Source organism: Haliotis cracherodii, unplaced genomic scaffold, assembly GCF_022045235.1.
Source record: "Haliotis cracherodii isolate W230 unplaced genomic scaffold, xgHalCrac1.p SCAF_3, whole genome shotgun sequence".
Classification (NCBI taxonomy): domain Eukaryota; kingdom Metazoa; phylum Mollusca; class Gastropoda; order Lepetellida; family Haliotidae; genus Haliotis; species Haliotis cracherodii.
In genome coordinates, this window is record NW_027266286.1 from 39434283 (window position 1) to 39452633 (window position 18351).

At 44.0% G+C, this 18351-nt stretch overlaps 1 protein-coding gene across 6 annotated transcripts in view; it reads right to left on the reverse strand.

Moving 5' to 3' along the window:
- LOC139474946 (mitogen-activated protein kinase kinase kinase 15-like) overlaps nt 1-18351 on the reverse strand; it is a 79311-nt gene that overhangs the window by 46214 nt on the left and 14746 nt on the right. For all 6 annotated transcript variants that reach the window (XR_011654004.1, XM_071258143.1, XM_071258141.1 and 3 more), the window contains exons 12-19: nt 16545-16632; nt 15700-15774; nt 12340-12411; nt 12048-12136; nt 8806-8904; nt 7397-7478; nt 5690-5823; nt 5184-5311 (exon numbers count right to left, since the gene is read on the reverse strand). Coding sequence is in view for 5 of the 6 variants with exons in the window: in XM_071258143.1 (XP_071114244.1) it covers nt 5184-5311; nt 5690-5823; nt 7397-7478; nt 8806-8904; nt 12048-12136; nt 12340-12411; nt 15700-15774; nt 16545-16632 (767 nt within the window). In the remaining variant the exon portion in view is untranslated. The remainder of the gene's footprint in view (nt 1-5183; nt 5312-5689; nt 5824-7396; nt 7479-8805; nt 8905-12047; nt 12137-12339; nt 12412-15699; nt 15775-16544; nt 16633-18351) is intronic.

Consider the following 18351-nt stretch of genomic DNA (forward strand, 5'->3'; position numbering starts at 1 on the left):
GTTGACATGATGTATTGATGTATATAGGTATTGATGTTGTGCTCTGAAGTTGATGCCATGATGTATTGATGCATTAAGGTATTGATGTTGTGCTCTGAAGTTGACACAATGATGTATTGATGTATTAAGGTATTGATGTTGTGCTCTGAAGTTGACGCCATGGTGTATTGATGCATTAAGGTATTGATGCTGTGCTCTGAAGTTGACGCAATGATGTATTAAGGTATTGATGTTGTTCTCTGAAGTTGATGCCATGATGTATTGATGCATTAAGGTATTGATGTTGTGCTCTGAAGTTGATGCCATGATGTATTGATGCATTAAGGTATTGATGTTGTGCTCTGAAGTTGATGCCATGATGTATTGTTGCATTCAGGTATTGATGTTGTGCTCTGAAGTTGATGCCATGATGTATTAAGGTATTGATGTTGTGCTCTGAAGTTGATGCCATGATGTATTGATGCATTAGGGTATTGATGTTGTGCTCTGAAGTTGATGCCATGATGTATTAAGGTATTGATGTTGTGCTCTGAAGTTGATGCCATGATGTATTGATGCATTAAGGTATTGATGTTGTGCTCTGAAGTTGATGCCATGATGTATTGATGCATTAAGGTATTGATGTTGTGCTCTGAAGTTGATGCCATGATGTATTGTTGCATTCAGGTATTGATGTTGTGCTCTGAAGTTGATGCCATGATGTATTGATGTATTAGTAGTTATATAGGAGGTGGAGTAGTAGTTTATGATTAGTGCACTTGTCAGTAGTGTTGAGTAGCCTTTAGTATTTGGAAAGAGTATGTTAGAGTGACAAAGTGAGTGTGAAGTGTGTCAAGGGTGATAGTTAATTAAAGTTAGTTGAATGGCTGTGAGTACATAAGCTGTTAAGTTATTTATCAGTATAATTCTTAACTTAAAAACTTACTCTTAATCCATATTTGGGTTGAGTTATAACTCCGTGTTGTGATACAAGGCAAGTCTGACACTAAGAATTTGTTAACTTTATCATGTACATTGAATGATTTCAAACCTTTTTCAGAAGCCACATAAACCCAGGCCTCCTGGCAATGACAGTAACAGTGTGTAGGGAGGAGGAAGGACTACCAGCCTCCTGGCAATGACAGTAACAGTATTGAGGGTGGATGGTGGAGGAAGGAGGAAGAACTACCAACCTCCTGGCAATGACAGTAACAGTATGGAGGGTGGAGGGTGGAGGGAGGAGGAAGAACTACCAACCTCCTGGCAATGACAGTAACAGTATGGAGGGTGGAGGAAGAACTACCAACCTCCTGGCAATGACAGTAACAGTATGGAGGGTGGAGGAAGAACTACCAACCTCCTGGCAATGACAGTAACAATATGGAGGGTGGAGGGTGGAGGGTGGAGGGAGGAGGAAGAACTACCAACCTCCTGGCAATGACAGTAACAGTATGGAGGGTGGAGGGTGGAGGGAGGAGGAAGAACTACCAACCTCCTGGCAATGACAGTAACAGTATGGAGGGTGGAGGGTGGAGGGAGGAGGAAGGACTACCAACCTCCTGGCAATGACAGTAACAGTATGGAGGGTGGAGGGTGCAGGGAGGAGGAAGGACTACCAACCTCCTGGCAATGACAGTAACAGTATGGAGGGTGGAGGTTGGAGGGTGGATGGTGGAGGAAGGAGGAAGGACTACCAACCTCCTGGCAATGACAGTAATAGTATGGAGGGTGGAGGGTGGAGGGAGGAGGAAGAACTACCAACCTCCTGGCAATGACAGTAACAGTATGGAGGGTGGAGGAAGAACTACCAACCTCCTGGCAATGACAGTAACAGTATGGAGGGTGGAGGGTGGAGGGTGGAGGGTGGAGGAAGAACTACCAACCTCCTGGCAATGACAGACAGTATTGAGGGTGGAGGGTGGAGGGTGGAGGAAGGACTACCAACCTCCTGGCAATGACAGTAACAGTATTGAGGGTGGAGGGTGGAGGGTGGAGGAAGAACTACCAACCTCCTGGCAATGACAGTAACAGTATGGAGGGTGGAGGGTGGAGGGAGGAGGAAGAACTACCAACCTCCTGGCAATGACAGTAACAGTATGGAGGGTGGAGGGTGGAGGGAGGAGGAAGAACTACCAACCTCCTGGCAATGACAGTAACAGTATTGAGGGTGGAGGGTGGAGGGTGGAGGAAGAACTACCAACCTCCTGGCAATGACAGTAACAGTATGGAGGGTGGAGGGTGGAGGGTGGATGGTGGAGGGAGGAGGAAGGACTACCAACCTCCTGGCAATGACAGTAACAGTATGGAGGGTGGAGGGTGGAGGGAGGAGGAAGAACTACCAACCTCCTGGCAATGACAGTAACAGTATTGAGGGTGGAGGGTGGAGGGTGGAGGAAGGACTACCAACCTCCTGGCAATGACAGACAGTATTGAGGGTGGAGGGTGGAGGGTGGAGGAAGAACTACCAACCTCCTGGCAATGACAGTAACAGTATGGAGGGTGGAGGGTGGAGGGAGGAGGAAGGACTACCAACCTCCTGGCAATGACAGTAACAGTATGGAGGGTGGAGGATGGAGGGGGGAGGAAGAACTACCAACCTCCTGGCAATGACAGTAACAGTATGGAGGGTGGAGGGTGGAGGGGGGAGGAAGGACTACCAACCTCCTGGCAATGACAGTAACAGTATGGAGGGTGGAGGGTGGAGGGTGGAGGAAGAACTACCAACCTCCTGGCAATGACAGTAACAGTATGGAGGGTGGAGGATGGAGGGTGGAGGGGGGAGGAAGAACTACCAACCTCCTGGCAATGACAGTAACAGTATGGAGGGTGGAGGGTGGAGGGAGGAGGAAGAACTACCAACCTCCTGGCAATGACAGTAACAGTATTGAGGGTGGAGGGTGGAGGGTGGAGGAAGAACTACCAACCTCCTGGCAATGACAATAACAGTATGGAGGGTGGAGGGTGGAGGGGGGAGGGGGGAGGAAGGACTACCAACCTCCTGGCAATGACAATAACAGTATGGAGGGTGGAGGGTGGAGGGAGGAGGAAGAACTACCAACCTCCTGGCAATGACAGTAACAGTATGGAGGGTGGAGGGTGGAGGGTGGAGGAAGAACTACCAACCTCCTGGCAATGACAATAACAGTATGGAGGGTGGAGGGTGGAGGGGGGAGGGGGGAGGAAGGACTACCAACCTCCTGGCAATGACAGTAACAGTATTGAGGGTGGAGGGGGGAGGGGGGAGGAAGGACTACCAACCTCCTGGCAATGACAGTAACAGTATGGAGGGTGGAGGGTGGAGGGTGGAGGAAGAACTACCAACCTCCTGGCAATGACAGTAACAGTATGGAGGGTGGAGGGTGGAGGGAGGAGGAAGAACTACCAACCTCCTGGCAATGACAGTAACAGTATGGAGGGTGGAGGGTGGAGGGTGGAGGGTGGAGGGAGGAGGAAGAACTACCAACCTCCTGGCAATGACAGTAACAGTATGGAGGGTGGAGGGTGGAGGGTGGAGGGGGGAGGAAGAACTACCAACCTCCTGGCAATGACAGTAACAGTATGGAGGGTGGAGGGTGGAGGGTGGAGGGAGGAGGAAGAACTACCAACCTCCTGGCAATGACAGTAACAGTATGGAGGGTGGAGGGTGGAGGGAGGAGGAAGGACTACCAACCTCCTGGCAATGACAGTAACAGTATGGAGGGTGGAGGGTGGAGGGGGGAGGAAGAACTACCAACCTCCTGGCAATGACAGTAACAGTATGGAGGGTGGAGGGTGGAGGGAGGAGGAAGGACTACCAACCTCCTGGCAATGACAGTAACAGTATGGAGGGTGGAGGGTGGAGGGGGGAGGAAGAACTACCAACCTCCTGGCAATGACAGTAACAGTATGGAGGGTGGAGGGTGGAGGGAGGAGGAAGAACTACCAACCTCCTGGCAATGACAGTAACAGTATTGAGGGTGGAGGGTGGAGGGTGGAGGAAGAACTACCAACCTCCTGGCAATGACAGTAACAGTATTGAGGGTGGAGGGTGGAGGGAGGAGGAAGGACTACCAACCTCCTGGCAATGACAGTAACAGTATGGAGGGTGGAGGGTGGAGGGGGGAGGAAGAACTACCAACCTCCTGGCAATGACAGTAACAGTATGGAGGGTGGAGGGTGGAGGGGGGAGGGGGGAGGAAGAACTACCAACCTCCTGGCAATGACAGTAACAGTATGGAGGGTGGAGGGTGGAGGGAGGAGGAAGAACTACCAACCTCCTGGCAATGACAGTAACAGTATGGAGGGTGGAGGGTGGAGGGTGGAGGGGGGAGGAAGGACTACCAACCTCCTGGCAATGACAGTAACAGTATGGAGGGTGGAGGGTGGAGGGAGGAGGAAGAACTACCAACCTCCTGGCAATGACAGTAACAGTATGGAGGGTGGAGGGTGGAGGGGGGAGGAAGGACTACCAACCTCCTGGCAATGACAGTAACAGTATGGAGGGTGGAGGGTGGAGGGGGGAGGAAGGACTACCAACCTCCTGGCAATGACAGTAACAGTATTGAGGGTGGAGGGTGGAGGGTGGAGGAAGAACTACCAACCTCCTGGCAATGACAGTAACAGTATGGAGGGTGGAGGAAGAACTACCAACCTCCTGGCAATGACAGTAACAGTATGGAGGGTGGAGGGTGGAGGGAGGAGGAAGAACTACCAACCTCCTGGCAATGACAGTAACAGTATGGAGGGTGGAGGGTGGAGGGAGGAGGAAGAACTACCAACCTCCTGGCAATGACAGTAACAGTATGGAGGGTGGAGGGTGGAGGGGGGAGGAAGAACTACCAACCTCCTGGCAATGACAGTAACAGTATGGAGGGTGGAGGGTGGAGGGGGGAGGAAGGACTACCAACCTCCTGGCAATGACAGTAACAGTATTGAGGGTGGAGGGTGGAGGGTGGAGGAAGAACTACCAACCTCCTGGCAATGACAGTAACAGTATTGAGGGTGGAGGGTGGAGGGAGGAGGAAGAACTACCAACCTCCTTGCAATGACAGACAGTATTGAGGGTGGAGGGTGGAGGGTGGAGGAAGAACTACCAACCTCCTGGCAATGACAGTAACAGTATGGAGGGTGGAGGGTGGAGGGAGGAGGAAGGACTACCAACCTCCTGGCAATGACAGTAACAGTATGGAGGGTGGAGGATGGAGGGAGGAGGAAGAACTACCAACCTCCTGGAACCTGCTCCATGAAGATCTTGAAGAAGCCATCTTCACTGACAGAGCCCAGATACTTGACGATGTTCTTGTGACTCAGTCGACTGTGCAGTCGGATCTCTTCATGAAGAGGCTGCACTTCTCTGGGAAAGAGTCATAGCAAATACTCACATAGAAGAAACTACACATGAAAAAAACTTCAGTCCACTGAGCAAATTGTTTCACAGTGACTGTCAGTCAGGTGAGTTAATATAAAATGTCAATGCCAGAGAGAGACCAGCCTCGATCACCAACCGAAACAGATTCCACAGGACATAAGGCAAAATAGTGATGAAAATTATATGACTGGACCACTGACGACACCAGATGTTCATAAAAAGGGTAAGCAGGTCCTCACCTACATATCCAATGGGAAGTCTAGTTCCTATTTAACCACATGAACAATGTCACAAGGATAAAAGTTGGCTCAATGCTCAGAATTATACTTTCTCAAACAGCTTTCAAGTGGCCGTAGTACTCACTGTTTGTATTTCTCAGGCACTTCCTTAATAGCTATCTTGATCTGTGTCTTCTTGTCACGGGCTGCATACACAGATCCATATGTCCCACGACCAAGCATCACACGGTTATCCTTCTCATCCTTGTCATACTCATACTAGAGAAAGAAGACACAACATCACACTGTTACTTTCTCATCCTTGTCATACTGGAGAAACCAGGCACACAGCATCACAGTTACCTTCTCAACCTTGTCATACTGGAGAAACCAGACACACAGCATCACACTGTTACCTTCTCAACCTTGTCATACTGGAGAAACCAGACACACAGCATCACACTGTTACCTTCTCAACCTTCTCATACTGGAGAAACCAGACACACAGCATCACACTGTTACCTTCTCAACCTTGTCAAACTGGAGAAACCAGACACACAGCATCACACTGTTACCCTTCTCGTCCTTGTCAAACTGGAGAAACCAGACACACAGCATCACACAGTTACCTTCTCAACCTTGTCATACTGGAGAAACCAGACACACAGCATCACACTGTTACCTTCTCAACCTTCTCATACTGGAGAAACCAGACACACAGCATCACACTGTTACCTTCTCAACCTTGTCATACTGGAGAAACCAGACACACAGCATCACACTGTTACCTTTTCATCCTTGTCAAACTGGAGAAACCAGACACACAGCATCACACTGTCACCTTCTCAACCTTGTCATACTGGAGAAACCAGACACACAGCATCACACTGTTACCCTTCTCATACTGGAGAAAGAAGACACACAGCATCACACTGTTACCCTTCTCATCCTTGTCATACTGGAGAAACCAGACACACAGCATCACACTGTTACCTTTTCATCCTTGTCATACTGGAGAAACCAGACACACAGCATCACACTGTTACCTTCTCAACCTTCTCATACTGGAGAAACCAGACACACAGCATCACACTGTTACCTTCTCATCCTTGTCATACTAGAGAAACCAGACACACAGCATCACACTGTTACCCTTCTCATACTAGAGAAAGAAGACACAACATCACACTGTTACCTTCTCATCCTTGTCATACTGGAGAAACCAGACACACAGCATCACACAGTTCCCTTCTCAACCTTGTCATACTGGAGAAACCAGACACACAGCATCACACTGTTACCTTCTCAACCTTGTCATACTGGAGAAACCAGACACACAGCATCACACTGTTACCTTCTCAACCTTGTCATACTGGAGAAACCAGACACACAGCATCACACTGTTACCTTCTCATCCTTGTCATACTGGAGAAACCAGACACACGGCATCACACTGTTACCCTTCTCATACTAGAGAAAGAAGACACACAGCATCACACTGTTACCTTCTCATCCTTGTCATACTGGAGAAACCAGACACACGGCATCACACTGTTACCCTTCTCAACCTTGTCATACTGGAGAAACCAGACACACAGCATCACACTGTTACCCTTCTCATCCTTGTCATACTGGAGAAACCAGACACACAGCATCACACTGTTACCCTTCTCATCCTTGTCATACTGGAGAAACCAGACACACAGCATCACACTGTCACCTTCTCAACCTTGTCATACTGGAGAAACCAGACACACAGCATCACACTGTTACCCTTCTCATCCTTGTCATACTGGAGAAACAAGACACACAGCATCACACTGTTACCTATTGATCACTGACTAATACTTACATCAACAACTTCCTCAAACTCATCTGCATCTCTCGTGCAGCATTCTGGGTTGACTGCCAAATTACACATCACATCATAGAACCTGAAGTCAAACCATACACATTGTGACAATATTGTATCCATATAAGTACATCTCTTCACCTCACATGTTCAAAACATTACAATATTACTGTTAAATACCTCCTTCTCCAAACAATGCAATATATATAATGTAAAATTGTTGTGCAAGAATTCCTCACTGTATCGAATGTATAACCTTATTCATAAGCATACAAATCCATTTGATAAATATTTTTGTCGTTCAGATATCAGGAAGCTTTTTGTTCGCTATATGTAAATGAGGTTGACAGTGAACCAATTCTCACACAACGTTCACTTTTCAGACGTAATTTAACTGTGCTTCTGAAACATAACTTGGCATCACAACACCCTCTTGTTGCACCAAGCAAAAAGTCCCTTTCTCGGTCACGATGTATAAACGCAACATGTATATATACAATCTGTACATTAATCCATGTGACGTCAGACGGTGAGTGCACGAGCACGAGGAATGACGCAATATATTGTGCACCTCGGCATGCAGTTATATACACAGAGGAACAAGCCGATTAAGCTTGTAATGTTTTCCAAATTGCAGCGCCATCTTGCCAACATCCTTTAGCAGTTTAGTGTCCTTTCATGCGCGCTTACATTCTTTAGTACACATTGGGCTTTTTTTTCATATGACGTCTTTTCGTAACATTTGACTATTATATTGCATACTTTTGATCTTTATTTCAACTTCATATTTTTTAAACCAGTCAGTTTGTTTTATATTTTGACCTTTAATAGTAACATTTAATACTTTATTCGTAACATTTGACTATTACTGCATACTTTTGTCCTTTCTTTCAACTTTGTATTTTTTCAACAAATGGCCGCCCATAGTAATGCATTGAAATCTGAACATGACTGGGGCAGCTCATTGTTATTTGGTATATTCATTTATGTTTATTTAGACATTTACATACATTACACAGTTTTGTAAATCAGCATATCAAAGAAAACATGTGTTTCTAAAAACACTGTCTGATGCACAAATAAAATTGGTACTTTCTTCACACTGTTTTCTATGTCAATTTACACAGCTGATTGAACAGCTTTTACTTCAAGCAAACATGGCAATATGGCTTGTCCGTTATTTGACAGTTTTATTGGAGAATATTGGTCGAAATATGTTTGACATCCTCTGATGAAAGCAGAAAAACGAGTGTTTCCAAAAATAAGGTTGTTTTCTACACAATCTTACATTCTCAAAATGGGTACACATATTTTTTGTGTGCCTTTAGGTTATCCTTTCAGTCTGCTAAAGCTATATCAGCAAACATTTCCATTGTAGGCCACCCGGACACTGTATTGAGATAACTGACCTGGTTTTCTGTACTTCTGATGAGAAATAGATGTGGAAGTCGTCATCAGCATTTTCTTGCACATAGAGAAACAAAGCCCGACTGTCTCGCTTGTACAGACTGAAACACAGGTCTCTTATTGCAAGGTTGCAACCAAACAAAACCATCAGTTCACTAAATGGGTCATTGTAAAAGTAGTTTCTTCTCAGTACCTGACTAAAATACAGACTACCTGCAATTACCAGCATCTACCACTATGTACCTGAATTGAAATTCTCAAAAGAACACTGATATAATGCCAACAGAAAAGAGGGTTCTTCAGGCAAATGTGACCGATGATGTCATTTTTGTTTTTGAAAACTTTCTCTGACACCACATACTCTTCTGAAAGATATAAGCCGTCACAGTCCTTGTCACGTACGTGTTCAGCGAACGAGATAGCTACTACAAAGTAGTATGTGTCATGACCATGCCCCATTTAGCACTGATTCAAGGTCGCTTTTTCATATTTGTTGATGAGTCTATAAAACAACAAAGACCTACACGATTGCTCCATCTGCCACATAGAGTGGCATTTCATAGTTTACTTGGACTTCCTAAAGAAACATGTAAATATGAGTATGTGGAGAGGGGTGGCTGAAAAGTTCTGAGCATAACTATGATGGACTGTGTTGATGGAGATGATTGCTAATTAGTTTTCAACATAATCCCAGACAAGGTCCACTCTCTTCTTCCAATGATGCTGGAGTGCCTGGATCCAACTGGTGTAGAAGGCTTCCTCCTGGTGATCTAAAAAGTCATCCACAGCAGAACTATAGCTGTACTATACAGCCTGTGTGTGCAAACTGTTAAGGGTGTACTATACAGCCTGTGTGTGCAAACTGTTAAGGGTGTACTATACAGCCTATATATGCAAACTGTTAAGGGTGTACTATACAGCCTGTGTGTGCAAACTGTTAAGGGTGTACTATACAGCCTGTGTGTGCAAACTGTTAAGGGTGTACTATACAGCCTATATATGCAAACTGTTAAGGGTGTACTATACAGCCTGTGTGTGCAAACTGTTAAGGGTGTACTATACAGCCTGTGTGTGCAAACTATTATGGATGTACTATACAGCCTGTGTGTGCAAACTGTTAAGGGTGTACTATACAGCCTGTGTGTGCAAACTGTTAAGGGTGTACTATACAGCCTATATATGCAAACTGTTAAGGGTGTACTATACAGCCTGTGTGTGCAAACTGTTAAGGGTGTACTATACAGCCTATATATGCAAACTGTTAAGGGTGTACTATACAGCCTGTGTGTGCAAACTGTTAAGGGTGTACTATACAGCCTGTGTGTGCAAACTGTTATGGATGTACTATACAGCCTGTGTGTGCAAACTGTTAAGGGTGTACTATACAGCCTATATATGCAAACTGTTAAGGGTGTACTATACAGCCTATATATGCAAACTGCTAAGGGTGTACTATACAGCCTGTGTGTGCAAACTGTTGAGGGTGTACTATACAGCCTGTGTGTGCAAACTGTTAAGGGTGTACTATACAGCCTGTGTGTGCAAACTGTTAAGGGTGTACTATACAGCCTGTGTGTGCAAACTATTATGGATGTACTATACAGCCTGTGTGTGCAAACTGTTAAGGGTGTACTATACAGCCTGTGTGTGCAAACTGTTAAGGGTGTACTATACAGCCTATATATGCAAACTGTTAAGGGTGTACTATACAGCCTGTGTGTGCAAACTGTTAAGGGTGTACTATACAGCCTATATATGCAAACTGTTAAGGGTGTACTATACAGCCTGTGTGTGCAAACTGTTAAGGGTGTACTATACAGCCTGTGTGTGCAAACTGTTAAGGGTGTACTATACAGCCTATATATGCAAACTGTTAAGGGTGTACTATACAGCCTGTGTGTGCAAACTGTTAAGGGTGTACTATACAGCCTGTGTGTGCAAACTATTATGGATGTACTATACAGCCTGTGTGTGCAAACTGTTAAGGGTGTACTATACAGCCTGTGTGTGCAAACTGTTAAGGGTGTACTATACAGCCTATATATGCAAACTGTTAAGGGTGTACTATACAGCCTGTGTGTGCAAACTGTTAAGGGTGTACTATACAGCCTATATATGCAAACTGTTAAGGGTGTACTATACAGCCTGTGTGTGCAAACTGTTAAGGGTGTACTATACAGCCTGTGTGTGCAAACTGTTATGGATGTACTATACAGCCTGTGTGTGCAAACTGTTAAGGGTGTACTATACAGCCTATATATGCAAACTGTTAAGGGTGTACTATACAGCCTATATATGCAAACTGTTAAGGGTGTACTATACAGCCTGTGTGTGCAAACTGTTGAGGGTGTACTATACAGCCTGTGTGTGCAAACTGTTAAGGGTGTACTATACAGCCTGTGTGTGCAAACTGTTAAGGGTGTACTATACAGCCTGTGTGTGCAAACTATTATGGATGTACTATACAGCCTGTGTGTGCAAACTGTTAAGGGTGTACTATACAGCCTGTGTGTGCAAACTGTTAAGGGTGTACTATACAGCCTATATATGCAAACTGTTAAGGGTGTACTATACAGCCTGTGTGTGCAAACTGTTAAGGGTGTACTATACAGCCTATATATGCAAACTGTTAAGGGTGTACTATACAGCCTGTGTGTGCAAACTGTTAAGGGTGTACTATACAGCCTGTGTGTGCAAACTGTTAAGGGTGTACTATACAGCCTATATATGCAAACTGTTAAGGGTGTACTATACAGCCTGTGCTTAGAACTTTTCAGCTATCCCTTCATGTCATCATAAAAAGCTCATTAGTTGCACACAATTTGTTTGTATGTTTTTTGTTTAACACCACACTCAGTAATATTCCAACTATATGATAGCGATCTGCAAATAACTGAGTCTGAACCAGATAATCCAGTTATTGCATCGTGAGCATTGATCAATGCAATTGGGATACGATGACACGCATCAACCAAGTCAGCATCCGATCCCGTTAGGGCCTGAGCATCCGATCACCGTTAGGGCCTGACCATCCGATCACCGTTAGTCGCCTTTTACAGCAAGCAAGGGATGCTGTATACCTATTATACCCCGGATCTTCATGGGTCAGTTGCACACAACCTTAGTAAGCAATATACTTTTTTCATGAAGCTAGGCATGTCTTAAACCCCTCATTGTGTGCATGCCATTGGTAATACCACAATCAAATTAATAAGGGCAGCCAGGTGAATAACTTATATCCTACCTGACTCTTTTAATGGTCTCCAGGGGGAAAGACCACTCACTCAGGCGTTGGTCCCGCTTATTGGGGGTGACAAACCACAACAACACACGCTGAAAATACAGCTGCACATGTCAGAAACAAAACTTCATAAAGCTTAAGAATTAAAACTATTAAAAAATAATGATTTTGTGAAACTTTCTTGTTTGGAAACAAAATGAAGTGAATTGCCTCCAAGACAACAATTCTTCAAATGTAGCTTGTAAAGAGAATAAAACAATATGTAATATTCTCCTCCCAATGCAAACACTGGTACCTTGTCGTCAGCCTCCGAGTCTACCTGGATGTAGCTTGGGATGAGCTCCTTGTTCGGCTCCAGGATGAGAACCTGCAACACATGCATACAGTACAGGAATACTGTGCTACAACCATATGAGCCTGATGCCACTATAAGTGAAAGTACCTCTAACTGTTGTAGTAGAGAGTCGTTCTGTATATATTGATCATGTTTTATTAATTATCTGTTAAACTTTAATACATTGTCAATAATGTTATTTTGTATATTTCAGATACTGCAGTAACTAACAATTATTTGTTGTATTTCTCATTTCAGGCTGCATACGATATTCAAGTAGTTGTAAGTTAAGAGTCATTATTAAAGATCTACTCTTTTGTTAGGTTTCACTTATTGGCTCTGTCAACTGCATTGTAGGGTAGACAAGTAATCCTTGCTGGTCAATCAGAGTGTAAGCCCAGGTGCCCTCTTGATTGGCTAGTTTTAAACCTCAGTCATTTTTATGGTCTGGTTATGTCATTCATGAAATTTGATTGTGTTGTATTAGCATAGGTCAAACGTTAGATGGTGCAAGTATTTCACCCTAGTATGGCCAGGTTTTATTTCAGTTTGAGACACCCGCAGACCGTACAGATTAGTTTGGGGTATGCCATCTGCTTTGTTCACTGTTGGTCCAGTTCTGTTAAATGTTATCTTGCCTGCAGTGTTGTGTGCTTATCTGTAAGTCTGGTAGTGTTAGGTAAGGATGGCTAATGCTTAGCAGCTGATAGTCGGTCCTCTGGGGGACGATATCGTTCACTTGGATTTGGCTTGTGAAGCCTGTAAGTCCGGTTGCTGACAATATGCGTCCACTTTTATGCTCTGTCCTTCATATGAACAGTATCATTCAACTGGTCCGCAGTCAGTATATACGGCAACGTGGAGAGATCAACTTGCGCTCTATCCTTCTTCAGACGATGGGCTTTGCAGTCGGCTGCCACTGCCTCACCCTTTTAGCAACATGTAGCACGATGTTGTTTGGGTTGGTATCGATTCTCTACTGGTGGGGGTATAGTTGACTGTATATTTTGGGTTTTCTCTGCCGCCATGGTCTCTCTAGCCCAGGTGTAATCCGCCATGCAGGTTGCAGCTTCCATGCATCTATCCTTTGACATGTACCTGATTTGTCATATCCACAATATTGGCATCTCTTTACTTAGGTTAGTTTAATGTTATACAGCTGCCATATAGGTACTGACAGGTCAGCTTTGTCTTACCTTAGGTTGTAGTATAAGAGCAAGAATACTTTAGGGAAGGCTCAGACACTTTTGTTCCTTTCCCAATTGTATTCCTTCCAAACATGTTTTTTTCATAACTTGTACTTTTTAATTAATTATTTAGTCGGGTTTTATCTGAAATAATCCAATCATTCCGCCAGTTTATATTAATCTGTGCTCTGAGGAGTTTCGTAATCTCCCCTCTATCAGAAACCCTGAAAAGGCTCTAAGCACCATCTCCCTCGCCATTGGTATTCCAACTGCAGGCTCTTGGTCTCCCAGCATGGTGGGGCAACCTGCTTCTGGTCAAGCTCCACTATCCAAAAATAAATCACCTAAATCCACCTTTGGACAATTTACTCCAGCTACGGAAAGTACCTCGAGTAGGTTGTCACAAGCTAAAATGTTCCATCAAGCAGTTCCTAGCCCTGATGTGGATGCTATCAACGCTAACCTAAAACATCTGGAACAAGCGGGGACCAACTTGCAGGCCAGGCGTAGAGGACTTACTCCACCAAGTCATAGAGCTCTCTAGGACTGGTGGCCTCTCACGATCGACTTCAGTAGGGAGATGGAGGTCTTTTCTGAGGCTCTTGCCAACATGGAAGCCAGTAGCCCTAAGGATCCTGGATCCGGCCATCTTAACAAGACACCCATGCCTAACCCTCATTCTGAGGTACATGGCATGGAAGTATTAAGGCGGAGTTCTAGGACAAAGCCCAATACTGAGAAGATTGACCCTCGAGTCCTCCAAGGTGCTGAGGGGAATGTCCACCAGAGACAAGCTCTAATACCTGGGCATAGGGAACAGAGGGGGACAAGCCAAACTAAATCTATGGCCCCTCAACCAATCGTAATTAACTCGGCCCAGGGGAATGATACACGTGAAACCCCATCCACCCAACAAACTGCTCCATACAGGTCTCGTTATCCCAAGCCTGCACAAGATGACAGTTTTGGAGGGAAAGCATTGCAGTACAGGGAAGACATAGAATCAGAGGAGGAGGATACACTTCTGCTCAAGTGAGGATAAGATTTTATGGATGAACAACTTCTTTATTACAATTAAGAGCGACGTTTCAGTGTAGGTTCTAACACCGTTATCAAGCAAGTGATGTACAGAGTGTGGTCGGCAAGTATATATAAAAGTAGGAGGCAATGTTTATACAGTAGAGTAGATATTGTTATACTGGAGTAGAGAAGCCTATTATGTACCCACAAGGGTAGTGATGACAATCATCGGTGAAGTCAGTGACATAAACAACGGGATGATTATGGGTGATTGGGGTCTTTGATGAGTTGATGGTACGCTGGGGGTATGTAATAGCCTTAGTCACGGTTGATTGACGACAGGAATCTTTTGCTATTGATGGCTTCTTGTAGTTTCCTGATCTTGAAATCTTTGAGGTTGGTGGCGAGGGTTGTGACTCTCTCCCACTGAATGCTGTGGCTTGGGTTGTCACGGATGTGGTCTGATAGAGCTGATTTAGACTCATCTTTGGAGACTGACCTTTGATGTTCTTTTATCCGGGTTTTGAGGGGCCTAGATGTTTCTCCTATGTTAACTTGTCCACAATTGCATGGAATATAAACGATCTTTTCGAGTGCCTATCCCCTAAAGTAAACACATCAAAATTCGCGGATGATGGAGCCCTCTGGATCCGCACTAAATGCATTAAAATGGCCCAAAATTTACTCCAAAAATCTCTTAATAAAATACAACAATGGGCTGACAAATGGGGCTTCTCCCTTAACTCAGAAAAAACAACAGGAATAGTATTCAAACATAAAAACATGAAACCCGCCTCCCCAATCTTCCAGCTCAACAACCAAACAATCAAATTTCAAAAACAAACCAAATTCTTAGGACTTATTTTCGATGATCAAAACTAGACTATGGCTGCGCCATATACAACACCCTAAACAACTCTCTATCTAAAAAACTTGACTCAATACAATATCAGGCTCTCAAGCTAATTACACGCACCCAACATGGCACCTCCTACACTTCACTTAAGGCCTTAACAGCAACACAGACATACTGTACATGTGCCCTCCTCCCTCAGTGACACAGACATTAACTTTTTTAAAAATCAAATATTCTTTTAATTTATGATCAACTTACAGGATATCTGGAACCGGTCAGATTTTCCTTTGTTGTTGTTGCCTCCACGAAAAAGTCCATCCAGAAAATAAATTTCTGAAGAAGATCATACAGTATAGTATACAGGTGGTATTAGGGGAAGTTATGTCTAGGAAGTAGTGTACCTGCATCAGTATACAGGTGGTATTAGGGAAAGTTATATCTAGGAAGTAGTGTACCTGCATCAGTATACAGGTGGTACTGGGGGAAGTTATGTCTAGGAAGTAGTGTACTTGCATCAGTATACAGGTGGTATTAGGGGAAGTTATGTGTAGGAAGTAGTGTACCTGCATCAGTATACAGGTGGTACTGGGGGAAGTTATGTGTAGGAAGTAGTGTACTTGCATCAGTATACAGGTGGTACTGGGGGAAGTTATATCTAGGAAGTAGTGTACCTGCATCAGTATACAGGTGGTATTAGGGGAAGTTATATCTAGGAAGTAGTGTACCTGCATCAGTATACAGGTGGTACTGGGGGAAGTTATGTCTAGGAAGTAGTGTACTTGCATCAGTATACAGGTGGTATTAGGGGAAGTTATGTGTAGGAAGTAGTGTACCTGCATCAGTATACAGGTGGTACTGGGGGAAGTTATGTGTAGGAAGTAGTGTACTTGCATCAGTATACAGGTGGTACTGGGGGAAGTTATATCTAGGAAGTAGTGTACCTGCATCAGTATACAGGTGGTACTGGGGGAAGTTATGTGTAGGAAGTAGTGTACTTGCATCAGTATACAGGTGGTACTGGGGGAAGTTATATCTAGGAAGTAGTGTACCTGCATCAGTATACAGGTGGTACTGGGGGAAGTTATGTGTAGGAAGTAGTGTACCTGCTTCTCGTCCTCACTGCCACCTTCTTTCTCTGTCCTTCTGAAGCGACTGATCAATGCGATATTCCCAACTGTGGACTTTAGATACCTGGCAAGATAGACATAAGTTTATACCATGCTATATTCCTTCTTGCTTCAATCGTAAAACAGTGTAGAACAATGTAGAAAATTCACTTGGACACACCCTTTTACCACCTTGCTCCCAGAATGCTCCTGTGTTACTCATCAGTATTCCCTTCATCGTCCAAAAGTGATCTGATAAAATAGTACGTATCCGCCTGGGAGGGAAATGGAGAATCTCACCCAAGTGCCTTTTGATATCAAATATATCTACACTGGTGGTGATATATTTGATATCAAAAGACACCAACATCAATCTTCCAACTTTTTCATTTTGTAGACAGTAATAAGCAGTACGTACTGCTAACAGCTTCAGTAGCAGAGCCATTAGTGATGGTATTTGATTGTGATGTCATGGTAACCAATGACGTCACAATGGTCTTTAAAGCATTGTGATGCAATTTCATTGCAGCATATCTACAATGTAAATATCACTTGATCTCACCCAAAAATATCTCCTGTGGGAGCCAGTTTTGGATGACTAATACATTTCTGGGCCGTACAATATATTTTTTCCACCCTGCTACAAGTAGAAAGCTGCACATTGTTTATGAGTCAATGAAAGTCATTTGACACAAAAGTTCAGCTCGAACAGCTGCTTTCTCTCAAATTTCAGTTAGTATTACAACCAGCCATTATAAAAGAATTAAAACTATCTATACTGTCTTGGAGGGAAATACATTTCTCAGCAGGTGAATAAATCCCTTATACCCCACCACAAGCTAGACAGGCTGCATTTGGATTTCTGAGAGGCAGAATAAATCCCTTATACCCTGCTTCCAAGTCGCTTGCTTTTTCCGAGTCAATGAAAGTCACATGTCATATCACAAGTGAACCTCCACTCAATCAAGCAAATGTTTTCTATCAATTTTGAAGTTGTTTGAATTCTTTTACAATGTCAAATCAAAACATGTCAGGAAAATAAATTTGTTGTAACAGGATCATGAGGAGTACATTGGGTTTTATGTGTCCCCTGGTAGGTTTTATACCGCTTATAACACACCCTACCCTACCCTACCCTATACTGCAACAACGTGTAATGTGAAGAACTAGAAATTGATGTTTCAATAACATTTGGCGGTCTTGCATTCAGGGAACATCAGTAAACATTGTGTCCATGTAGGAACGCATATGCTTAACCACCCCTGTGCCATAAGAGAGTTACAAAGCATATCTGGCATGTTTTTGTGAATGCTTACAACTATCTTAAGTGACTGCTTTTGCAGACAATTTAAATGGTTGAATATACAACCAGGTGATGTTCAGTTCCAGGGGGCTGTTTAGTAAAGAATGTTATACTGAGAGGTGGACCAATGCAGGAGAGAATGAGCACAAGGACTATATATTACTATTGTAGAGGTATAGAATACACAAAGCTATGAGAAGCATGCTTGGGGATGACTGCCCTTCATATTAAACTGTAAGGAATTGTGCTGCTGAATTAACTGAGGCATAAGTAGCACAGAAGATGACCCTAGCCCTGGTTGTCCAAAAGATGTCATGTCTGAAACCCGAGTGGAGGCTGTTCATTGCATAGTTATGGCTGATTGACATACAACAATTCATCATATCACAGACATTATAGTACCAAGAATGTTTGTTGTGCATTATACCCCAGGATGAGACCTCACTTCGATTTAAAGTCAAACAGTGGAAACATTTGGCCTCAAGCGCTCCAGAGAAGTAC